We start from the raw sequence: 22126 nt of genomic DNA, 5'->3' as shown, positions 1-22126 counted from the left end.
GTTAAAAGTCAGCTGGATTTTGTTGCGACAGCTCTGGTTTGACCAAATCTATTTAAATCTGCAAGAGCGTTCTCTCTCATTGCAAAACACAAGTAACTGGATGTTTCTTGACTTCTAAATTAACAATTATAGTATCGCTCAATCTCTAAAAAAAAAAAAAATAATGAAATGAGTAGCTCTGTACATATAGCCTAGCGCAAAACATACTATACAAATATAGCAAAAAAAAAATAATGAAATAAGCTCTCACATATAGGCCTTTTAGAGCTCTCCTCATCTCTCTCTACCAAGGGAAGATCGCGTTTCCCAGCACATTTTCATAAGAAGCATATTTCTGTCAGCGATGTCATAATCGTAGAATATGATTGAAAGGCAAGCAAAAACCAACACACTAAGACAGAATGAAGCCAGATGTCTTTTGAGCAATATATTAACAACTTTGCCGAGTGTACATGAAAAGTTTAAGACACAGATGATATTATTACTGTAATAAAACACTGCAAATTATCAATTGTCATGCATTAGCGATTAGGACTCTACTGGCACACAACTGTCACTTTTGGATCATGAAGACTAGGGTCATCAGACTAGTCTTGATAGGACCAATTTTACATTTCATTCTCTGCTGGTTGGGCTGTTTCTGTCTGGCCTGGAGGACTAAGTGTTCCTTTTAGGATCTAAGTGAAATATTGAAAGCACTGCTATACTTACTAATGCACAGGACCTCAATGTGCTGTAATTAGCCCCTAATTTTCACTAAATTTTTATTTGGAAATTAATTATGAAAATGTTGAGTTCTTCCAGAATAGCCTAAAAATTTGTGATTGCACCCAAGAAGAGCAACAATAACAATAATTTTTATTACAATACTATAATGAAGTGTCCTAATACTGTATATACAATAAACCTTTACTTTTCAAACTGTAAATAGTACAGCATCAATGATAGCATTTTAGAAATTAACCTATAGACATTAATAATTATTTCTATCAGAAAAAACAAAGAATTCCTCAGTGGAGACGAAGATTATCATAAGGAAGGATATACATGTGTGTGCCTTCCTGACCTGGTCTAGCAAGAAACGAGAATGGGTCATGAAGATGACATGAGGTTACAGTGGAGCCGAACCTCTGTAACTGCCTCTTGAGGATCTATAAAGGTTCCCTTGAAGAGAGAGTTAAGAACAAAAATTGCACCCTCCTGGACTCCATACCATAACCCTCCTTTAGGTCAACAGCAAGTTAAGAGCCAACCAACACTGATTAAGCAAATCAGTAGAGAAGGAGTAAGACAAAAGTATTCAAAAGTAAAGATTCCCCTTGAATTGCAGAACAAAACCTTAACAGACAGTGGTATCAGCTGACCTCAATCTCCAAGAAAAGCAAAGACTGGTGCTTCCTTCTACAGAAGAAAGAACACTCCAGGGGATCCTGGAGAATCACACATTAAGACTGCCAACCACCCCTTTGTAGCACTCCATAGACAGACACAGAATGAGATGATGGAGATGGCAAAGAGGAAGAATTCATTGAGATGAAATTTTTTGGGTTAAAGAAATTAGTTAGTTTTAATATAATAAAGAGGTGACACTAAGTGCAAAAATTGACAAAATTACTTCCTCTGTTCAACCCCTTACTACAGATCTAGAGGATGTCAGCTGTAGATCATGTGCCAAAAGATGCACACTATAGCAAAATCCACCGCTCTGCAGCTAAGCCCCACCTACTGCTAATGTCATGACATTCCTTGAAGTTGACTGGCTGGCAATGGTTTCAAAATGTTGGTTAATCTGTGGTTCTTTTCATCTTCATTGATTTAGCAATGGTTTTTTTTTACCAAACTGAAATAAGTTCTGCTGATTATCAAAACAAAATGTTACATTACCCGCTGATTATCAAAAGGAAATGTTATATTACCCCCTGAGATAAAATCATTATACACATCTCCCAAACAATAGTAAAATAAATAGGAAAACATGAATGAAGTCAGGAGTGTTCCACAATGCTGCAATGTTGTTTTTCATAAATGAGGTTCACCTGAATATGGAGGTGACTCAGGGAATGTCTGTGTTCAAATCAGTGCACTTGAATTACAGGACAATGATAATTACCATCTGATATTGTCAAGCCTGTTCACCATCCTAAATTTAAACATCAAGATTGTCTCAGAGCTATGCATGGTATTTCATACTGATTTTAGGAAATTTTACTACATTTTAATAGTCATAAAATCGATTTCATTGCAATCGTTTACAAATTTGGTGGGATGACTGCACTCTCCAAAACCAGAATATGATAGGCTATACGAGTGATATTGAATGTAATTTGTTGAGAATTTTCTTAAGGTCATTATCTCCTTTCGAAATAAAATGATCATAAAAATAATGTAGGCCTATAATGTCCTATGTCTTTTTGTCGGTTTGTGTAGCTTATGACGTTTGGATTATAGACCTATCTTATATTCGGCACTTTTATTGTGGTTCTTGTTATGGTTACTCTTGGTTTTGCTGCTGATGTTATGGTGTCTGTAGTGTCTTCAAAAATTTTTCATATGGTGACCTAACATTGCAAATAAACATAGACTTATTCATAAAATACATACTAGTGCAAAGAATTATCTGCCTACTATTGTTAATTCTCCTAACAACAGAGAGAGAGAGAGAGAGAGAGAGATTTACTGATTCTTATGTATCCTTTTGTCCAACAGGATAATCTACAAGAATGGTCCCCCCAAAAATCAAATGATTCACGGGCTACTTGCAGAATGGTTTGGATCATCTCATAAATAACTTTTTCAGCATTCATTTATTTTTTTCTTATTTCATTAAGTACCTTATAATGCATTCCTACCATAGCCTTCATTGTCATAGAAATGATACAACAGTCTTATATTTACCCATCAGAGTACTAATATAATTTATCCCTTTTGTAAATATATTTTCTGTATAATTCATTGAGAACATTTTGATAATTGTGTGTAAGGCTGAGACAGCCCTATGATTGGTCATTGGTCTACTTGTATGTGTTCTATCAGCTACATTCCCGGAAATTTTACTTTTATTTTCTGTGGTATAAGTAGCATTACATTTACTATGGCCATCGACGCAATTACAGTACACATGTATGTGTCTGTATATGAAAATGCTTATACTGGTACATTTCACCATATGCATGTAAATTATATATCGTGAGGGTGAAGCTACTACTTATATTAATTAAATGCTACTGTATTTCCAACAGATACAGGCAGAAAACCATTTGCAATAATAAACTGATGTGTAGGCCTATGCCTTGTCGGTCTCAAAATACTGAATAAGAATTTGATGTGCAGGCCTATGCCCTGTCATGCCTCAGAAAATGAGAAACTGACATGTAGGCCTATGCCCTGTCATGCCTCAGAATATAAGAAATTGACATGTAGGCCTATGCCCTGTCATGCCTCAGAATATATGAAATTGACATGTAGGCCTATGCCCTGTCATTGCCTCAAAATATAAGAAATTGAAATATTAAAAGCATTACTGTACTACCTAATGCACAGGACCTCAGTGTGCTGCAATTAACCCTAACTTTTCACTAAATTTTTATTTAAAATTCATTATGAAAATGTTGAGTTCTTCCAGAATAGCCTAAAAATTTGTGATTGGACCCAAGAAGAGCAACAATAGTGATAATTTTTATTACAATAATGTCCTAATACATACAATAAGCCATTACTTTTCAAACTGTAAATAGTACAGCACCACTGACAGCATTTCAGAAATTAACCACTAGACAGTACTAATTATCTCTATCAGAAAAAATAAAGAATTCCTCAGTGGAGAGCACAATTTTCGTTCTAGCATTCCTGATATAATAAATTACTACTATACACAAGAATAAAGATATAATGTCACGTTTCACAACCAGGCTGAGAACCATGTCTCCATGGAAAATTGATACATAGTGACTCAACAACAGCTAATTTGTTGGTATAACTCTAACAGTTTGACTAACTGATATAGTCTTTCTTAAGAAAATTCTTACTGTAACTAGACATTACACAAACCCTTTAAATTACAATAAGAGAAAAATTTTAATCTACAAGAGGTAAGTGAAGCTGTTTGGAAAGTCCGATTATAATGTTTCTCAACAAAATATCCATAAATCTCTTTAGTTTATTTGCATTTCATATTTATTTTTATTGAAAATATTAAATGCATATCAAAATATTATAGTTATATTTATTTCTACTGACAATTTATAAACAAATTTGCATAAGATAACTTGACGGCCACGTTCAATAACAAAAGCATCCCTTCCTGGTACAGTATTTCATCAAGATGATAAACACACTATACCCACGAAAACTTGAGAGAAATCCAAGTTAACCTAAAGTTAAATGTTAGAATGTTCCTTGGTTTGTTCTGCACTAGCCTACCTCATGGTTACTCGGGCATGTCAGGCAGCTTTTGGCTGCAACTGCCCACAAAAGCTCCAACACTGCAGCAGTATTGACTGTGGTAGCCTAAATGTAATGTAGATGGCTGCATAAAGATATCATTTACAAATGTAATTTTTTTTACTAAACAATAAAGAAAAGGGTATATAAAATAAGGCACAGGTGAGATCATTTGAGAATTTTACCTCCTTTCGTTTATGTTTCTATCTTCGTCCCTGAGAGGCTGGTACTAAACACGGTGGAAGCTCAGCAGGGCACAACGTTTAGTACCAACCCCCAGGGATGAAAGGAAAAACATAAAACAATAAATGGCAAATATACATTATCTTGGTAAACTTCTCTAATGATCTCACTTATACTGCATTATATACACCCTTTACTATAATTTCCAGTCAAGAAATTACATTAATAGATTATATTTTCTTGTGGCCATCTCCTTTACATTTATCCTGACTGTAATACAACACTGCAGTGCAGCAGTAAATGACTGTAATACAAAGGAAGTGATTTTTCATTGCCCCAGGGTAGTTGCGAACCCTTGACATCTGAGTAGGATGCCACGACACTAACCACCACATCAGCAACCAGCACTGCGTCCTAGTTCAGAAAATAAGACTGCCAAATTCCCATATATTCATCTATCCAGTACGGAAGCTCAGCCCGTAAACATCCAGACAAGCAAGCAAAATCTATAAGTAATTCTATATATTAGGTCCATTTTCACCCGTTTTTACCACCATCAACTGGTTTTTTTCTACACTTTTGGGGTTATGATTACAAGGCGGTGCATCTGTTTGTTGTCTCATGTGAAAATGGAAATGTCCTTCGCCGTGTTTAGCACTGGCCCAGGGGTTGGGTAAAAATAATGTTAACAAGTTATTGCACTTGCCGGACGGGATATGAACTGTTTGAAACAGACGTACCCGTGCTCTGTCTTGTGAAGATTGTGTATGGAAACCCCTTGCTGGATTGGCTTTTGGGGGTTAATTACAGGTTAATTAGACTCAAGCGCCAAAAATGAAAGGTAAATTCATAATTAGCAACCAAAAAACTGTAGAAAAAGTCAAGTTACAGTGTCATCTCATGGCGTAGACCTGCTATAGTTCTACCAAATCTACAATTGCATTGTAGCCTTAACTGAACTCTCTAATCATGGGGTAAACTACATATATACTGCATCCCAGCCTTGGAGAAAGACAGATAACGCAACAGCAGCAAAATCGCGCACAGTATTCGAGGCCCAGGCCAGGAAAGACTAACCTACTTGCAATCTCCAACTCGCAAGACCAATCTGGAACACCATTTCTCACAAGAATGACGAACAGATCACTGTGGACGGGTATTGCACATTACCTACAGGTCCGACTGGGTCAAATGACCTTTACCTTGCACTGGGCAGCCTGACCTTGGTTGGTATCATTTCCGAAATCCAGATCATGTGCCCAGAGATCCTGAAATAGAGTAGGACCACTCTAACCTACAGACCGAATTTCCATGAGCCTAGAACGTTGCTACGGATAGAGCTTGAGCTCTGGACCAAAGATTTCTTACTCAATCTGTATTTCAAACTGTACTTCAACCGAAGCAACATTTAAGGGCAAAAATAAACGATACAGTGAGTGATTAAATGCCAAGATTTGTTACGGCATCGTAGCCTATTGCGTCAAATACAACCTTGGGTTCGACCTGACTGTCATGCCAAGACAATATATAGCCCATTAAACAATGATATACAGTCATATATATACTATACAGCCAATATATAGTCCCTTAAATAATGATAAACCAGTCTCGCGCCCATTAAGAGACATCTCTATTAACAAAAGTTCATTATATTACCTCCTGTCAGAAGATCGTCCATGATCACAACCCACTTCCTTCGTGACGTCACGACTTAAACTAGACGCCATTGGTGGGAGGGAGAAAGCATTGGCCAATCACAACGCAGGCTTTACGCGGGATAATTATCATTGGTCATTCATAGTAGAAAATCAAGGGATACATTTGCTCTATTTTACTAAAACTACTATTTAAAGGAAGAATCTTCACATTTTCCAATAAATAAATTAGCACTTTGCAGTTTATAATAACTTTCTCCAGCCTAATTAGATTTTTACGACAGAATGATAACTTAATGCGACAGTCTAGATTTAAAAGATGAAACACCATTGTTTACTAAATATCAGCTGATACAGACACCGATTTACGAACGATTTCGCTATTAATGCGTCCCTCTCGACAGAGGTAGTAATTATTAAAGTCCGGAGAATTCTCTGGCCCTTTATTTTTATTCTAACATAATGGCAAGTAGTGAAAACCCTCTATTACACTTCGCAAGTATTACATAAGGGAAAGTTTTATGGTTTTACTGCTACATCAACACGATTTCTGCTGAGCAATGCACACTCGCACTAATATCCACAGAGCTGGCTAAGTTACGGAATCAGTAGACTAGCTTACAAATAGTAATTTTTAAGACATAATCAGTTAACAGACAGGATACAGTGTTACAATTATTTGGGCCAGGATGTAGATTTCCAAATGTTTTGTACGGGTGTCGGAGGCTCTTGACATTTTGGCGTTTTTATCTGTTAATCACTTTATCTTCGTAATGTCAGATTCCTTATCAATGATTCCGGTGCCAGTACTGTAAAACGAAGTCTAAAGTTCATTCTATGGCATTCAGGCTCAGACTGAGCATAGAATGGGTGAGCTAACAATTACATGCCAGTTCAGTAACTAAAGGTAGGTTAAAGGAAAACACTGGTGACTATACAGTATGTAGACTGACCATTTATGAAGTAGGCTGTGGAGTTTTGCTTCACCAGTGACTAACACTTAGCCTAACCCATTTTACTTTGAAATCCAATTGTTTGTTCTCTGAAATGGGCAGGATGCCTATTAGAGCTAACCCTATCATTGTTTGGCATATATATTTTTAAACGAAAAAAGTTGGGTTTCCTTTGTTTTTCCCATCCAGAATAAATATGGTATCATTATTTGCCTAGTTTGTTGACCTCACACCATCAGTTTTCAAGTTTATACTTAAGAGTATATTTATTGACCCTCACTGGTTCAGGCTCATCTAGCAAAGTCCATTTTATGGACCATTTACAACTTATTTTCAATAACTTGGCCATACATTGTGGTAGTTTTTTTATACATATATTTTGTGCTTGAGGATATCCAAGTATCTTTTTAATTACCTTGTTGCAAATTTAGAGGTCCTACTTCTAGCATGTAATTTAATATCTTTTACCATTAGTTTATATTCATCTATACTCAACATTGTTACACCTTATTATACACATTATTACACAACATATTTAATATTCTGTTGTTTAATTGGTACACCAGAGTTCAGAGTTGTTTTACTTTTCACATGGAGGTTTAAATGTTATTAACTTAACCACAATTTAAACTAGCCATGCAGTGGCCTCAGTAAGTAATATGGTAACCCTTGATAAAAGTACTGTAGTTTAATCTGGAAATTACATGAATATGAACAAACATATTTAATATCTTCCTATACAGATATTCACTCATCAAATGGACATTTGTTACCACTAGTAATGGATCTTTTGATAATACAGTAATCTGGAAAATGGTATATACCCTATTGGTTGGGACATCTGTTACATTTGTAAATTGGTAGTACTGTATTTTTTTTTTTTTTTTCAAAATCTGAAGCCCATACTCCTCCAGTGAAAAAAAATGTTCACTCTTTTCCTCTCTTATAATCTAAATACTTCATTTTATAGATGTTGGGTACAATGCCCCAGCTCTCTGATTACTAGGTTCAAACTTTGTATTCCATCAAGGGCCAGATTATTATCAGGTAATTGTTTGAGGTAAATCACTGCATTTGTGCAAAAGTTCAGCTTACTTTATTGTTTATTGTGCTGACCGTAGTGCACTATAAACAGTGCTGAAAGATGTTTGCAATTTTTCCTGAGAGTCCAGATATACATTGCTTCCTTTAATTTTCATATGCTCTGTTTGCACTTTTATTGCTGAGCTATCTAACTTCATCTTCTTATGCCACTTTTTATTCCAGATTTAAATATAAATGACTCTCAGATACGGTAATAATGTACTACTTTAAATATTATACATGTCACCCCAAACGTTAATCTTGAACTCAGTAACCTCAATATTTATTCCTCTGCTACCTGGGTTCTCTGATATTTATATTACAATTACTGTACTTGTTTGTTTTTAAGTGTGGTTGCATTATTTTTCATATTTAAGCCAGGTTTTATACAACTATGTCTCTTGAGTCCAGATAATTATTGATTAAATATTCTCCATCATACATTCTCAAATTCATTCATGCGTAGCTAGGTAACTACTCTATACACTGTATTATAAGTGCATATATTATTCCAAATTGAACATGTATAGTTAGTGCAGGTTTCCTATCTTTAACTGAGTAACAAAGAATTTTCATGCATCAACTTTTCTGATTGCTGTAGGCAGTATTTTAGCTGGGTTTAGTTGTTATTTGGCCTTAGGTGCCCTGCTTTTCTCCCCTTACTTTTCATCTGCTTGGACTGGTCTCTTTCCCTCTAGCTGCCAAAGTGCATTCAGAATTTTTGTTCACCAGTTTCCACCTTATATAGAAGACAGAATGCTCTGGGTCATTATTGTAATTCAAATTTGATTACAGCTATTGTTCTGGATGAAATAATTCATAATAAAACTGTATGTTGTATCTTCTTTATGATACACATTTATTGGTGTTCAGTACGTGTGCCTTTCTTTTTTCTACTTTGCAAAAGGGATAACTGTCACTACAATGTAATGAGTATACAATAGCCTCTGCAAAAAAAAGTATATCTTAGTTTAACCAGACCACTGAGCTGATTAACAGCTCTCCTAGGGCTGGCCCGAAGGATTAGATTTATTTTACGTGGCTAAGAACCAATTGGTTACCTAGCAATGGGACCTACAGCTTATTGCAGAATCCGAACCACATTATACCGAGAAATGAATTTCTATCACCAGAAATAAATTCCTCTGATTCTTCATTGGCCGGTCGGAGATTCGAGCTCGCGGCCAGCAGAGTGCTAGCTGAGAACTGAACCCACTCGCCCAATGAAGAATAGCCTCTGTAGTAACAGTGATGAATTACTTACCAGAAATGAGTATTTTTACATTGCTGTTCATTTTAGTTTTACATTTCCTCTCAGGAAAATCAAATCTTCCTTTGAAAATATGCTGTACTCCCAATTTTATTACAGCTCTGTATCATGTCATGATGTTTGCCCAGTTTTTAGTGTTTTTCACGACCACTGATTGTATCTATGATTGTAAGTTGGCACGAGATCAGAGCAAATATACCAAGGACCATGCCAATAAACTGCTGCCAGATCAAGACTGGCAACAACAGCTTACTTTTGTCCATGAACTGGTAGACAGGTGGAATTATGCCTGCAGTAGGTTATCACAAGGAAGCAGGTCCTCTAGAGTGGTCTCTGTCTTAAACTGAAAACTCCTAGCACTCATTAGCTTGACATTCAAGAAAAGAAAGAGTAAAACAATACCAACAGAAGCTGAATGCCATACAAGACATTACTGTGTGTAAGGATGGACAGGTGGTCCAAGATGATGCTAGACAATCATTCAAGGTCAGTGAGATGACCTTGGTTGTGGAAGGGAAACCAGGTATCCTGTTCACTTTGAAGGATTGTTACCAAGTCAGTCAATTTGCCTCTACCTAATAAGGAAATGCAGCTTCACTAGTCACAGAAGGGCAATATAGAATAAAATTGAATGGAAAGGTGGTGGAAAAAGTAAATTTCAGTGTGAGATCTGAAATGTATTACATTACTACTAATGTCCAGTCAAATTGTCAATTTGAAAATAAGGTTTTAAGAACATTAAGGGTCAGTTGTCTGGATAGTGTGATAAATTGTACCAAAAGAAAAATTCTTGAAGTTTCACAGGTTATGAGATAGTAATGAAAGGGAGATGGAGAAGGCCTAGACATGACTTTCACACTACCCCAGGGAGGATAGTATGTGGTAGTGTCAGCTGGGCTCCACTTGGAACAGTGAGATTGGGGCTTGAGATTTGTGGAAGAGAAAGCAGAGGAAAGACTTGAGTGGCAGAATTTTGCAGTGCCCTTTTGTGTTGCATATTATCAGAAGAGATGATGAGTCAAACTGACAGTGATTTGACAATCTCTTTGGAGCTACACAGAATTCTGCGATTAGTTTAGAGCTGCCAAGATCAGCAGCCCAGTCTAAATACAAGCATGTTGTTATTAGTCATTATATGTGTGTAACTGGATGTGGTTTTTTTTTAAGGGAATTGGCTGTCCGATTGCATAAGAAATAAGTATCCAGAAAATATGTTAAGCAAAGGGATTTTTTAATTTTCAGCAGAGATGGCCGATATCCAGCGTAGGGAATATGCAAGACTTTTAGTGGTTCCCATTGCATTTGCGCTTGCAACGTTTTTCCTTTGGTGTTTGTTTTTCTACAGACCTCCTCTGAAGAATGGACACACACCTGTGAGTTTTGTCTCGAGTATTTTGCTCTCTTTTTGTATTGTACAGTACCAGTATACTGTATGTTTTAATCATTTGAAATATTTACAGTATTCATGATAGTAAGTTGCCTTTTCATTTATCATTCATTATTGCTTATTAATTGCCACAAGAACATGCTTTTTGTAGTTGTAAACTATAGCTTATATTTGCAAGCTGCCAGATATGTACATTTAATTATACGTATGTATGCTTACTGTTTTGTTTATTCATCATTACAGTCAGCTATTGCTAATCCATGAGAATCAGTGCCAATTAGATCCCAGTGTGCCATAACAGAGAAACACATTTTATTTTTACCCTAAACACCAAAAAGACTGAAGTCTTGAGTGCTGAATTCCATTGTACAGATGAAAGATCGAAAAGTCTTTATTTTAGTTGAGACATTCTGACATTCGGGGTAGGAGTCCCTCAGTGCCAACATTGTTTGTCATTATTCATTTGGTTTAGTTGATAGAAAGAATTATAGCCACTGTTTTTTTATTCCAATAATCATTGCTACAGATATTTAAAGTTTGCGTAGTGATTACAGTGATCCTTTCAGGAGGATACTTCATGATTTTTCTTAATTGGCCAATTGTTATAGCACAACTTGGTAATAATTCTGAGGTATTTCGTGCGTTATGTAAGGTATTTGTCCTATTTTTAAGGAACATGGACATAAGTGACATGTTATCACTGAATGAGCAATAGATAAGAATAACATTTTAGAGGAGAATAATGGAAAAAGTGGTCTCAGCAGAGAAAAGCCAGCATATTGGTTACAGTTAGGAAAAATCTTGCATTCCAACAGAGGAAAGTATTTGTTTTCCAGAAACCCACATAAGCATTCAGTCCAGAACTTCTCACTGATTAATAACTGCATTATTATTAAATAATTGAATTAGACCACTAAATCAAAACTCTCAACTGACACAGTGGGCCAGATGGGCTGGATATAAGAGAAAGGTCTTGGAAATGTTTCTTGCTTCTTGTTAAGTGTGGGAAAAGAAAAGAGAACTAATTAAGACAGTACAGTACTGGCTTAGGACACACATACTGCAAATTAAGTTATTTGCAAAAGACAGTTTATTGGAGCTCTGAACATTTAGGGTTAAATAGGTTAAAGATGTACGTAGTTACTTCAGACATGCTGAGACTTCTCTGTAATTCACTTTTCAAACATATAACTTGGTATAAGCAGAATTCATACGGAATAAAAACAGAATGATTTAATGTGTCCAGTTGCAAAGATTTAGCTAAAGGACCAAATAAGGTTACTTCCTGGTCACCCATGGCAAGGTTTACAAACTATAAGTCTCTCTTACTAGGTTACTATTCTAACAATTATATTACATATTGTTGAAGACTATTTAATCCCAAGTTAAGAAACCCTCCCTCAAAAGAACAGACATAGTTGTGGACCCATTAAGCATGCAAAACATGATTCCAGACCTGCCTCCACAGAAGCAACAGTGACTCAGTCTTTAGCAAGGCCATCTTAACAGTATTATAGGCCCCCAGGTAGAGCAGGGCCCTGGATGGCCCCTACTTACGCAGCCACTCACAGGAATAAAAATGTAAATGGTCGGTAAAATTAAACATACAGCACAGCATATTTATTGTATTGTTATTTCCAACAAAATCATTGTTTAAACATTAAAAAAAAACATGCTGTACAACAAAGTTTAATTAACACAAATGTTTGAACACTATAACACAATGTTGAAAAACAAACATTTCAGCATAGATTAGTATGGGGCCCCTATGCTTGTGGGGACCCCGGGCAACTGCCCAGCATGCCTGCCCATGCGTTGAGATGGCCCTGGTCTTTAGCTATCCTGAAAGAGGTAATTCCTCCTAAAGGAGTTGATAGCTCAGGGCAACCACAGCTCTCCACAGATCTTGCCTCAGCACGCAGACCACAGGCTCAGTGTGTGGTCATTGGTTTAGAACAGTGATAAAACAACCATTTGATCTTGTGTAGGTAACCAAATTTTACACTTACCATGAGCAGTGGTGTTGGTTAGTGCCATTCATTCAAATCAAAGTTTAACAATGATTTGTATGCCTCCTGACCTAAAAGGTTGACATTACAGTATATTTGGCAACTACTGGAAGATCCTAAGGGTGCTTCCAGTGTGCTCTCACAATTTCTTTCCTTATAAACACAAATAGCCAGCAGGCAGCACACAACTCAGTGTTCAGGAAGCTTTCTATGAAAATTCTTCGGGAATGGCTTGATTCATAACTGTCACTAGCCATAGAGTGTATGTGGGACTATGGTTTGTATACCATGAAATAGTTGTCCCCAGCATTGCTTAATTTTTTTTTTATTGCACAAATACAATATGTCTCATATTTCACAATAATTCATTTCATGTTATTTAAGAATTTTGCTGTATGGCTTTGCTGAATTGACAAATTAAGTAGGTTTTTTAATTCTTGATCAATTTTTTGCATGGATTAAGGTTTTAAAATCTTTAAGTTTCATTGTTTTTTTTTTTCTTTCATAGGATCTCCATTTTCCAAAATCTCTTGAGGATCTAAGAGAGCTTGTGCGAGTATCCAGTGCCTATAAAACTGACCACTGGTATTATGTTCTTCTATTGTTTTCATCAGCTTACATCTATAAACAAACTTTTGCAATTCCAGGATCAGCACTTCTGGTAGGTACTGCCATGGAAAGTTTGTGATAAGGCATGTGATGAGTATTTAGAGAAAAAGCAAGTATAATACATAAGCAGGATGTAAATCATTCAAAAATAATTTTTGTTACATGTCAGTGTCTGTACTTTAAGTTTTATATGCATGTTAGTGCTAATGTCACTCAGTTTGTCAGCTTCCCAGGTCAAAGGAGTTAAATAGGTTCAGATGTGTAATTATAGCTTAGTTGTTTTAAGAGGTAGTGCCATAGATCATAGATAAGAGTGGAACCAGAAACCCAGCATCCAGCTTTTACTGACATATCTCAGGAAAGTTAAATGTGGCTGGTGCTTCTTCTAATGAGCTATCATCGAGATGCACACAACCCTGCATGACTGCTGCTTTCTAACAAGTACTCTTTGTTTCTTTTATGATTCCTCCCACATTCTCATTGTTGTTAATGAATAATTATTAAAGTGACTGTGGTATGTCTTTAAGAGTATTCCTTTGTGTAGCAAAAGTTTATATTAGAACTTCATCCAATGATTTCTCCCTAAAACTTGTACTCTTGTACTGATGACATCATATTTTAGTAAGGCTAAAACTTTAAGCTTCCCTTCTTGATTGAAATCAGGTAAGTCATGCATACTTGTGCTTTGCTTCACTAAGCTATCTCTAATTTCTCTATCTGTTCTGCATGGTTCAGAATGCTATTATGATCTGCTGAAAGTGATTAATTGTTTACCCATTTATCAGTAAAATACCAAAGATTCCTTCTTGCGCATTGGGGCACATCTGTTCCAATTTTGTCTGCTTTTGCATGGTCTGTTGGCCCTCCTTTCAACATTGTTTTTTGGTACTAGGGAATGACTTTGTGAAACCATGTACAGTATGTATGTCAGTAAAATGGTACTAGGAAATGACTTTGTGAAACCATATACAGTATGTATGTCAGTGACCTAAAGCCACTTGCCTGTAGCTTTAGTCTAGATCCCTGTATGAGTTTGTCTTTAGTGTTCTGTGGGCCATGTGATGACTCGTGCGGGTTTTTGGTCAACTTTCATTTCTTCCTTGGGAGCTGTATTCAGTCTCATTTCTTCAGTCAGAGGCTTCTGAGGAGCTACCATCTTGGCCAGTTGTTTGTTATTATTACTTTTCAGAAGTTTATGTAAAAGTCTGTTAACTTAGACTTTTCATTTGAATTTTTGAAGGCTTAGCCATTCTATCATAGAATACTGTAAGACCATAAAATTTTAGCTGCTTAAGAATTAGTGCCCTTGATAGTAACACTAAATACTTTAGTATTTTTGATGTTGTAAGGATCAGCAATTTGAAAGGCAGTGATTATCTGATTCACTGGACTATAGGAACTAGTTGAACTTTGGACTTAATGTCATTCTTGGTTGTTATTCATATGACATCCTCTCTCCTGCCTCTCCTTTCTTTCAACAATGGCAGCAAGTTGCACATATTACCTGCTGAGATTATACCTCCCAAAAACTGGTACTAGTGGGTATCCACCTTCTCTGTGATCAGATTCAGACTTTATATGTAAATAGTTTAGCCAGAACCAGAGTCAGTATTCTTAGCTTTCATACGGCGCTCAAGTTTAATTGGGTCATCTCTCCCCACACCAATTCAGACTTCTCTGCTTTTATGGGAAAGGTGATAGCAGACTCAGTGCTAATGGATCTGGTGATCAGATAAACTCATCAGATTTACAGATATACTGCAAAAAGGTGATGATTTAAAGGATCTCTAGCAAAACTGGCAACTCATTATAGAACTGCACCCTTGCCAAGTTCAATTTTCATGAGGTCGGGGCATATTTTTCTCTTCACCATTTAAATTTTCTGTTTACTGAAGTGGAAATATAATTTAAACTTGTGACATACTGTACTTAATTCCTGAGCTATTACCATGACTTCATGGTCATTCTTCTTATAATAATAGGACAAGGGAGATGGTCTTTTATCAAACCACATCTCCCTTATGTCAGTTTCACATCACCATTTACTCATTGTTCACTTGGGAGATAGTCCAGTCCCCAAGTAACATATTACCTTACCAGCTGTTTCATGAATAAAACAATCTCATACTCTTGTTGTAAGGGATGAGTAAAAATAAGAGGTTTATATTCATGGAATGTAAAAATTATTTAGAACTGTAAGAAAGAGTACTTGTTTTATATGCTTTTGCAGGGGGACATTAAAAGCAAGAGAATCTCTCCCTATTTCTAATAGCACATTCAGCATACAAACTGTATGGCCACTGTTCAGTCCCCCATAACACCCATTAAATCTCTGTTGACTTAGGCAGTGAATACTTACCTAGTTGTTAGTCAGCTGTTTTAGGCCACAGCTGGGCTGGAGAGAGAGAAAAGAAAGAGATGTGAATTATCAATACTCCGTCAAAATGTATTGTATGCTGTACCATCAAAATAGGAGAGCCTTGACAAGGTAGTCCTCACCATATCAGACTTGAACTTTTCATAGGATGATATCTCTCTGTCTCACAATAATGAGTCCATTTAGGCACTTAACCAGACCATCAGAAAATTTAATTTTGAACTCGTATTGGTTAGCAGTGCTCATGACTTGCTTGTGCTAGACGTAAGAATGATTGGTGATAATTTCCCCAAAGAAATGTGAAGAGAAAGTATACGTGAAGCATTTGCATGTAATGTGAGGAGCATATACCCTAGATGGTAAATATTTCCACTGACGTGCAATAATCATACAGTCCAGGATGAAAGGTTTATTTTGGCACAAGGTTTATGCTTGCAACTGGATATGTTGTAGATGTAATGTTTGCAAACTGTGTTGGATTAATGAGTAATTTTTTAAATGTGTTACAGGTTTATCAGATCATTGCTGAGTCACTTTGACCACTCTGTCTTAAATTAACACAAATACTCATTATATATGAAAATTATTATTAAGATTTTCATGTCTTACATCTTTATAAGTTGTGTAATTATATATAATTTCTTGTTTTACAGAATCTTCTAGGTGGTGCATTATTTGGATCGTGGCCTCTTGGATTTCCACTGTGCTGCATTCTTACTGCTATAGGTGCATCCAATTGCTTTCTTCTCTCCAGACTTGTCGGGAAAGCCTTAGTACAGAAAAAATTGGCTTCAAAAATACAGTGGTTACAAGAAAAAGTAAGTTACTTGAAACCTTTTTAGGTATTAATGCACCAAATACCTTTGTATTTAAAAAGCCAGTGTATACCATTTCATTATAGATTATTTAAAATGAATGGCACTGAGTCACTAAACAGGTTATTTCTGGTACTGTATATATATCACCCAACTTCTGTAGAAGGACCAGTGAGCCTTGGGGTATAAATGAGGGTTCATCAGTGGAAATGAGGAGGTTTATCCAACTGGGATCTTTCCCTGGTCTCGAAGTCTCATACTGTATAGATGGTGTTTTCCTGGCATTTACATCTCCGGGGCAGGTCAGCAAGATTCATGATTTATTTGGGAGAGTTCATCTGTAGACTGACTTATAAGGATTCATTGTTTGTTGCTAAATTAGTGTTGAAGACCCAAACTCCAATCAACCAGAGCCATTATGCAACATCCCCTATACCTTCCTTTCTTTGGTATCTGTTGCTGATAATGAGTAGGGACCTCACTCTGTATCTGGTGAGAGCAACCTGTTATTACTAAGGGAGAACCAGAGATTCCAGAGGTGACATTTCAGGTTGCTTTTTTTCTTTGTGTTGGTCCAAGATGTAAGTCTCGAAGAATGCAGTCTCCTTGTGACTTAGGCAAGTATTACCCTGAATTTACAGCAGTGTGCCAGATGATGAAGTGATGGGTAAGAGTTAAGGCCATGAAATCAGTTTTTGATGCATGTACCTTAAGTTACCAGTCTACATTTGCAAACTTCTACTTGTACTTATCAACCTTAATACATAGGTGAATGGATACATACATGTTGAGACTAGTAATAGCAGTGGGCCAGGTTTTACCTTCTGGGTGAGGTTTAAGGAAAATCATCCTTCTCATTTTCCAACTTCTTCTATTCATCATAGAGACTTCTTTGATAATAAACTTCTATTTCTTGCAAATCCTAAATGTCCTTATAGTCCTGAATCAGCTGACTCATACATAAATTAAACATCTTATTTTATACTCTAAAGAGGCTCATCCATACTATAACAATGCTCTAAAATACCAGTCTTTGTTGTATACTTATTGTAGTCTCCAAGTGCTGCCCTGGATCTTTCAGGTCTCCATGACCACCATTGGGCTTTCAGCAGCTTGATCCTTTCACCTACCAAATTAGATTTTTCCTACAAAGACATCATTGATGTATTGAGTTCCTACCTCCCATCCCCACCAGTCTCACAGCATCATATCCAGATTACACAAAAAGTAAAGCAGGTGACTGATGAGAAACAGACTGCAAGTTGCATGTGCACTGTGCTACTGTTGCACTTCTGTCCATTGACCAAGAGTGTGTTGGAACTCTTGGGACATCAAAAGATACATTTAGTAATATTTAAGTGAAGGGTTTGCAGGAAAAACTTTTCTTTTACAAATTTATTATTTGCATATTAGGATCCCACAACATTTTATCCATAGATGGTACAAAATTTATATGAACACCAGTACATGTTGCAAAATTGAAGCGTATACAATGGTGAATTGAAAATAATTTTGTGATATTTCCTTTCAGATTCATGAGAATGAAAATCAGCTATTTCTGTTTTTAGTTAGTCTGAGAGTCTTTCCAATGACTCCCAACTGGCTCTTGAATGTGAGTGCCCCATACGTAAATGTGCCATTACCCATTTTCTCACTCTCTGTTTTTTTTGGTAAGTTTTTACATCATGTGTGTGAGCTTATAATGTGAATATAACCAAATCTTATTCTGATCATTTATATCTAACAGAAGTCCAGTTGTCATTATAGATGTTGGATTAGCACTTACCTAAGACCCTTTTTTTTCAGGCTTAATACCTTACAACTTTTTATGTGTTCAAGCTGGAGGGATGTTAGCTGAAATTCGGTCAATGGAAGATATATTTACTCCTAGGTGTATGTTGGGACTGGTGACACTAGCACTGGTCATGTTTACATTTTCTCACTTTGCCCGTAAACATAAACAGCGGCATAGTGACTAATGTAAATTAATTGTACTTTAATTTTATGTTGAACTGGTTGAACTATTATACTAGAAAGTTTATTATATTTTTGTGTAGTTAAGAAAATTCTTCAAATTTTGTGATAATTACTTGATAAAGGTTATATTGAATCTTTGCCAAACAGATATTAATAGAATATTTTTCAATATAAACTATGTATTCAATCTTCCTATTTGCCAGTCGTACAAAATTTGATTGGTATTCACCTCAGGTAATATCATTACTTTCTTCCATTTGTAAATGAAAATTAATTTGCTTCCATGCTTTTAGTGATACAATCATTGTACTCTTTGGAATGTTTTTCCCTTTGTTGTTTACAGCCTAATCAGATATAGTTAGCTCAAGGCAAAATGTGGGACTTCTGGATTCTAGTTTCTATAGTATATTTTCTGCCCATCAGTTCTTTCTTTGGACTGGTTCATGTTATCTAAAGTTGTATTTGAATTTGCGCAGAGATTAGCTGTAGGGGAAGAACAGTAGTCAGATGCTAACAAATATGAGACAGGACAAGAAAAATAAGTCCTAGAAATACATGTTGTGTTCTGGCAGTAGGGAACAGACCCAGATTCAGGCAAAATGAATAAGGTCTATTGAACATTAGTCCTTGTGGCATGTACATAACTTGGTGGCTCAGCAGGATCAAATATATTTTACTATTCCTCTTTCAAACCAATGAGCATCTCACTGAGGCCTTTGGTAAACATGCCAAATCAAGATCTGTGGAACCTTTAGCTGCCTTAGGCAATTCAGTCCATTTTTTGGAGGAACCACCTTCAGCAGCAAGATGCAGTTGGATACAGTTTATCCTTGTAATCAGAAACGTGATGAACCTGTACACAGCTCAAACCAGCTTTGATGAGCTATATTTATATGCTTGCACAGGGCATTAATTTGGTTTACTTTAAATGAGCACATAAGCCGATGGGTAAAATCCTATTTGAAATGTAAATGTATAGGAAATTTGAACAGAAAAGGTTGACAAGGCTAAAAGCAGTCTTTTTAACTGTAATAGGAGTTGCACATCTTGTGATTGTTTAGAGCTGTTGTGTAGTCCCATAGAAAACAGTCCCCAGTCCTTGAGAATGTAAAATGGTACGGAAACCAGGGGTACCTTTTTGCCTATAAACAAAAGTTAGTCAGAATGGCTCTTGTTGAAAAATGAATGCAAGAAACCCATTACCAAAATGCAAACATGCATAAATTATGAAGCATTCTCGTAAAATTCTCTATTAAGTAAAATGTGAAGTCAAAAGATAGTTGGGTAGTGAGAAGATCTGACTTGCTCACTGTTTAGGTAAATGGTGAGATCACATGATCTTACTATAATGTGACACATTTTGATGTCCTCAGACTTATATAGACCTGAAGGCATTGATTAGATTTTGTGTATTATTTTACTTTCATACCACAACTCGATATTGGAGATTTTATGCTGTACTGTATTCCTAAGTCTCGTTAATATGCTTGATAAGAAAATTGCAGTAAAACCTATACCAAATATACCATTACTGAAATATTTATCAACTTTTGTTGGTTTTAATGACCATTCCCAGGAGGCTGGCATTAAACATGGTGTTCATGGAACAGGTTGTGTTATTAAAGTAAAAGTTAACCAGAATTTGTTCTTCGTGCGCAAGAATTGGCAATGAAATCCTGAGTTAAGCCAGAGGTAACCTAATGCAAAAGCATACTTGCAACTGACTTCGTACTGTACATCAAATGTAAACAAATTTGGCTGCCCAAACTGTTCTGTTCAGTAGATATCTGACATTTGTTTGTGTTGAAGAAAAACCTAATTTTTTAATTTAAAACCAACTTGAATGTGCTGAAGGTTAGCATGATTTCCCAAAACTTATGCAAGCCTTGTAGTTGTTAAAGTTTACTTTGTTTCAGTTGGAGTGAAACGCCAAGGCAATGTACTGTCTTGTGAAATAGAATGTTTCCAAAAGCCTCTTGTTTTAGACATCTAATTTTTATGCAGTCTTCAAGGATAGAATGGCTCTGAGATTGTTGCAAAACACCTGCCTTCGGTCTTAAATACCATACTTCTAAGATACAGTTATAAACAAAAATAGTTCAATATGCTCAAAGTAAGTTACTGAAGTATATATAGCAGTTAATCTTAACCTCATTAGCATTATGAGGTTAGGTGTCTACCTAAGTACTGTACAATCATGTATGCCCTTGCATTAGGAAGAGGCACAGTTTCAAAATGTATGTTGGATATTAAATGTAAATAATGTTACAGTCGACACCCGGTATTTGCGGCAGTGTACCACAACCCCCCCTCCCCCCCCCGCAAATAGCCAAAATCCGTAAATACTTGACAACCCCCTAAAAATGCTTGTAACTGCCTATTTTGATAGCTCAAACACCAAAAAACCCTCTAAAAATGCTTGTACCTTAGTATTTTAATAGTTTTATCATAAAATGCATTTAGTCACGAAAATGATATGCAAATACAGTAATTGGTGAATATTCCTCTATGAAAAATACTGAATTTTCCGCGAATAATGTGTATATACGTTCCACAGAAAAATCCACGGATAGGCAGGGGTCAACTGTATTCTGTATAAAGTATAAAAGTTAGCCTTGGTTATTTGCACAGTAAATTCTCAAAGCTCTGGATTCCAGGTAAAACCAGACTCATTCTTTATTTGTGATTATTTGAAACCCAGGGATAACTGAGATAAAAAAATTAAGATAAGGAAAAACCAAAGCATGAAGCCAACGTTTAACAAATAATTTTGGATAAATTTGGTAAAGTATTTTCAGTTGAACTTATAATCATCAAGGCTAAAACAGAGAATAAAAACACTTGGGTAATAAGTAAGGAAAAATACAACAGTTATGGTAGTTATAAAAAACTTGCCTTTTACAGTAAAATGTCAGTGTCTTTTCAAAGAAATGAGAGAGAATGAAAATCTGCATTACAGTACAGTACTGTATTAGTAATTTAATTTTATTATTATTAACTTCATTAAGAGATAACTGAAGAAAAATATTGTTAGGTATTATGAGCATGTCATAGACTAAAAGGCCATGTGGTAGCCTTTGCAAAGATCAGATCCGAGCACGCCCCTCTTGCACTGTCTGGACCTTTGAAGTTTTGTTACAACTCCTAATCAGGATCAAGATAAAGTTTATGTTGTCCTTGATTATGTCCTGCTTAATAGGCTAATCTAATGTTTTTAATTCAGGCCATTGCATTCTTTCGAAAGGCTATTCCAATGCCTTAATTTGTAAAAAAAAAAAAAAAAAAAAAAAAAAAAACAGCACCTTTTCTATTAGAATCCTTAAGTATTGCATTTTGTAATGCATGAGAAGCCGTGTTGATTTTTGGTA

The 22126-nt window shown here is 35.9% G+C and overlaps 2 protein-coding genes across 13 annotated transcripts in view; one reads left to right on the top strand and one right to left on the bottom strand.

Moving 5' to 3' along the window:
* Window positions 1-6382, bottom strand: part of LOC136844965 (SH3 domain-containing protein 19-like) — a 54016-nt gene extending 47634 nt beyond the window's left edge. Inside the window, exon 1 of one of the 2 annotated variants that reach the window (XM_067114411.1) lies at window positions 6280-6382. In XM_067114411.1, coding sequence (XP_066970512.1) covers window positions 6280-6301 — 22 coding nt within the window. In that variant the 5' untranslated portion in view covers window positions 6302-6382. The remainder of the gene's footprint in view (window positions 1-6279) is intronic. The other variant, XM_067114412.1, reaches the window with a different exon arrangement.
* A 210-nt stretch (window positions 6383-6592) lies between these two features.
* Window positions 6593-20306, top strand: LOC136844968 (transmembrane protein 41A-A-like). 11 transcript variants are annotated; one of them, XM_067114422.1, is made up of 7 exons: window positions 6643-6684; window positions 8202-8278; window positions 10827-10957; window positions 13489-13641; window positions 16620-16784; window positions 18313-18451; window positions 18588-20306. In XM_067114422.1, the coding sequence occupies exons 1-7, from the start codon at window positions 6665-6667 to the stop codon at window positions 18758-18760; spliced, it is 858 nt and encodes a 285-aa protein (XP_066970523.1). In that variant the 5' UTR covers window positions 6643-6664; the 3' UTR covers window positions 18761-20306. The 11 variants fall into 11 exon arrangements, with proteins under 11 accessions (XP_066970528.1, XP_066970529.1, XP_066970531.1 ...); XM_067114433.1 differs by having other exon boundaries at window positions 6643-6743; window positions 10830-10957; XM_067114423.1 differs by having other exon boundaries at window positions 6650-6684; window positions 10830-10957.
* The last annotated feature ends 1820 nt before the right edge of the window (window positions 20307-22126 follow it).

The sequence above is a fragment of the Macrobrachium rosenbergii genome, chromosome 13 (assembly GCF_040412425.1).
Source record: "Macrobrachium rosenbergii isolate ZJJX-2024 chromosome 13, ASM4041242v1, whole genome shotgun sequence".
In the NCBI taxonomy this organism is placed as follows: domain Eukaryota; kingdom Metazoa; phylum Arthropoda; class Malacostraca; order Decapoda; family Palaemonidae; genus Macrobrachium; species Macrobrachium rosenbergii.
This window is presented reverse-complemented; position numbering and strand designations above follow the sequence as displayed.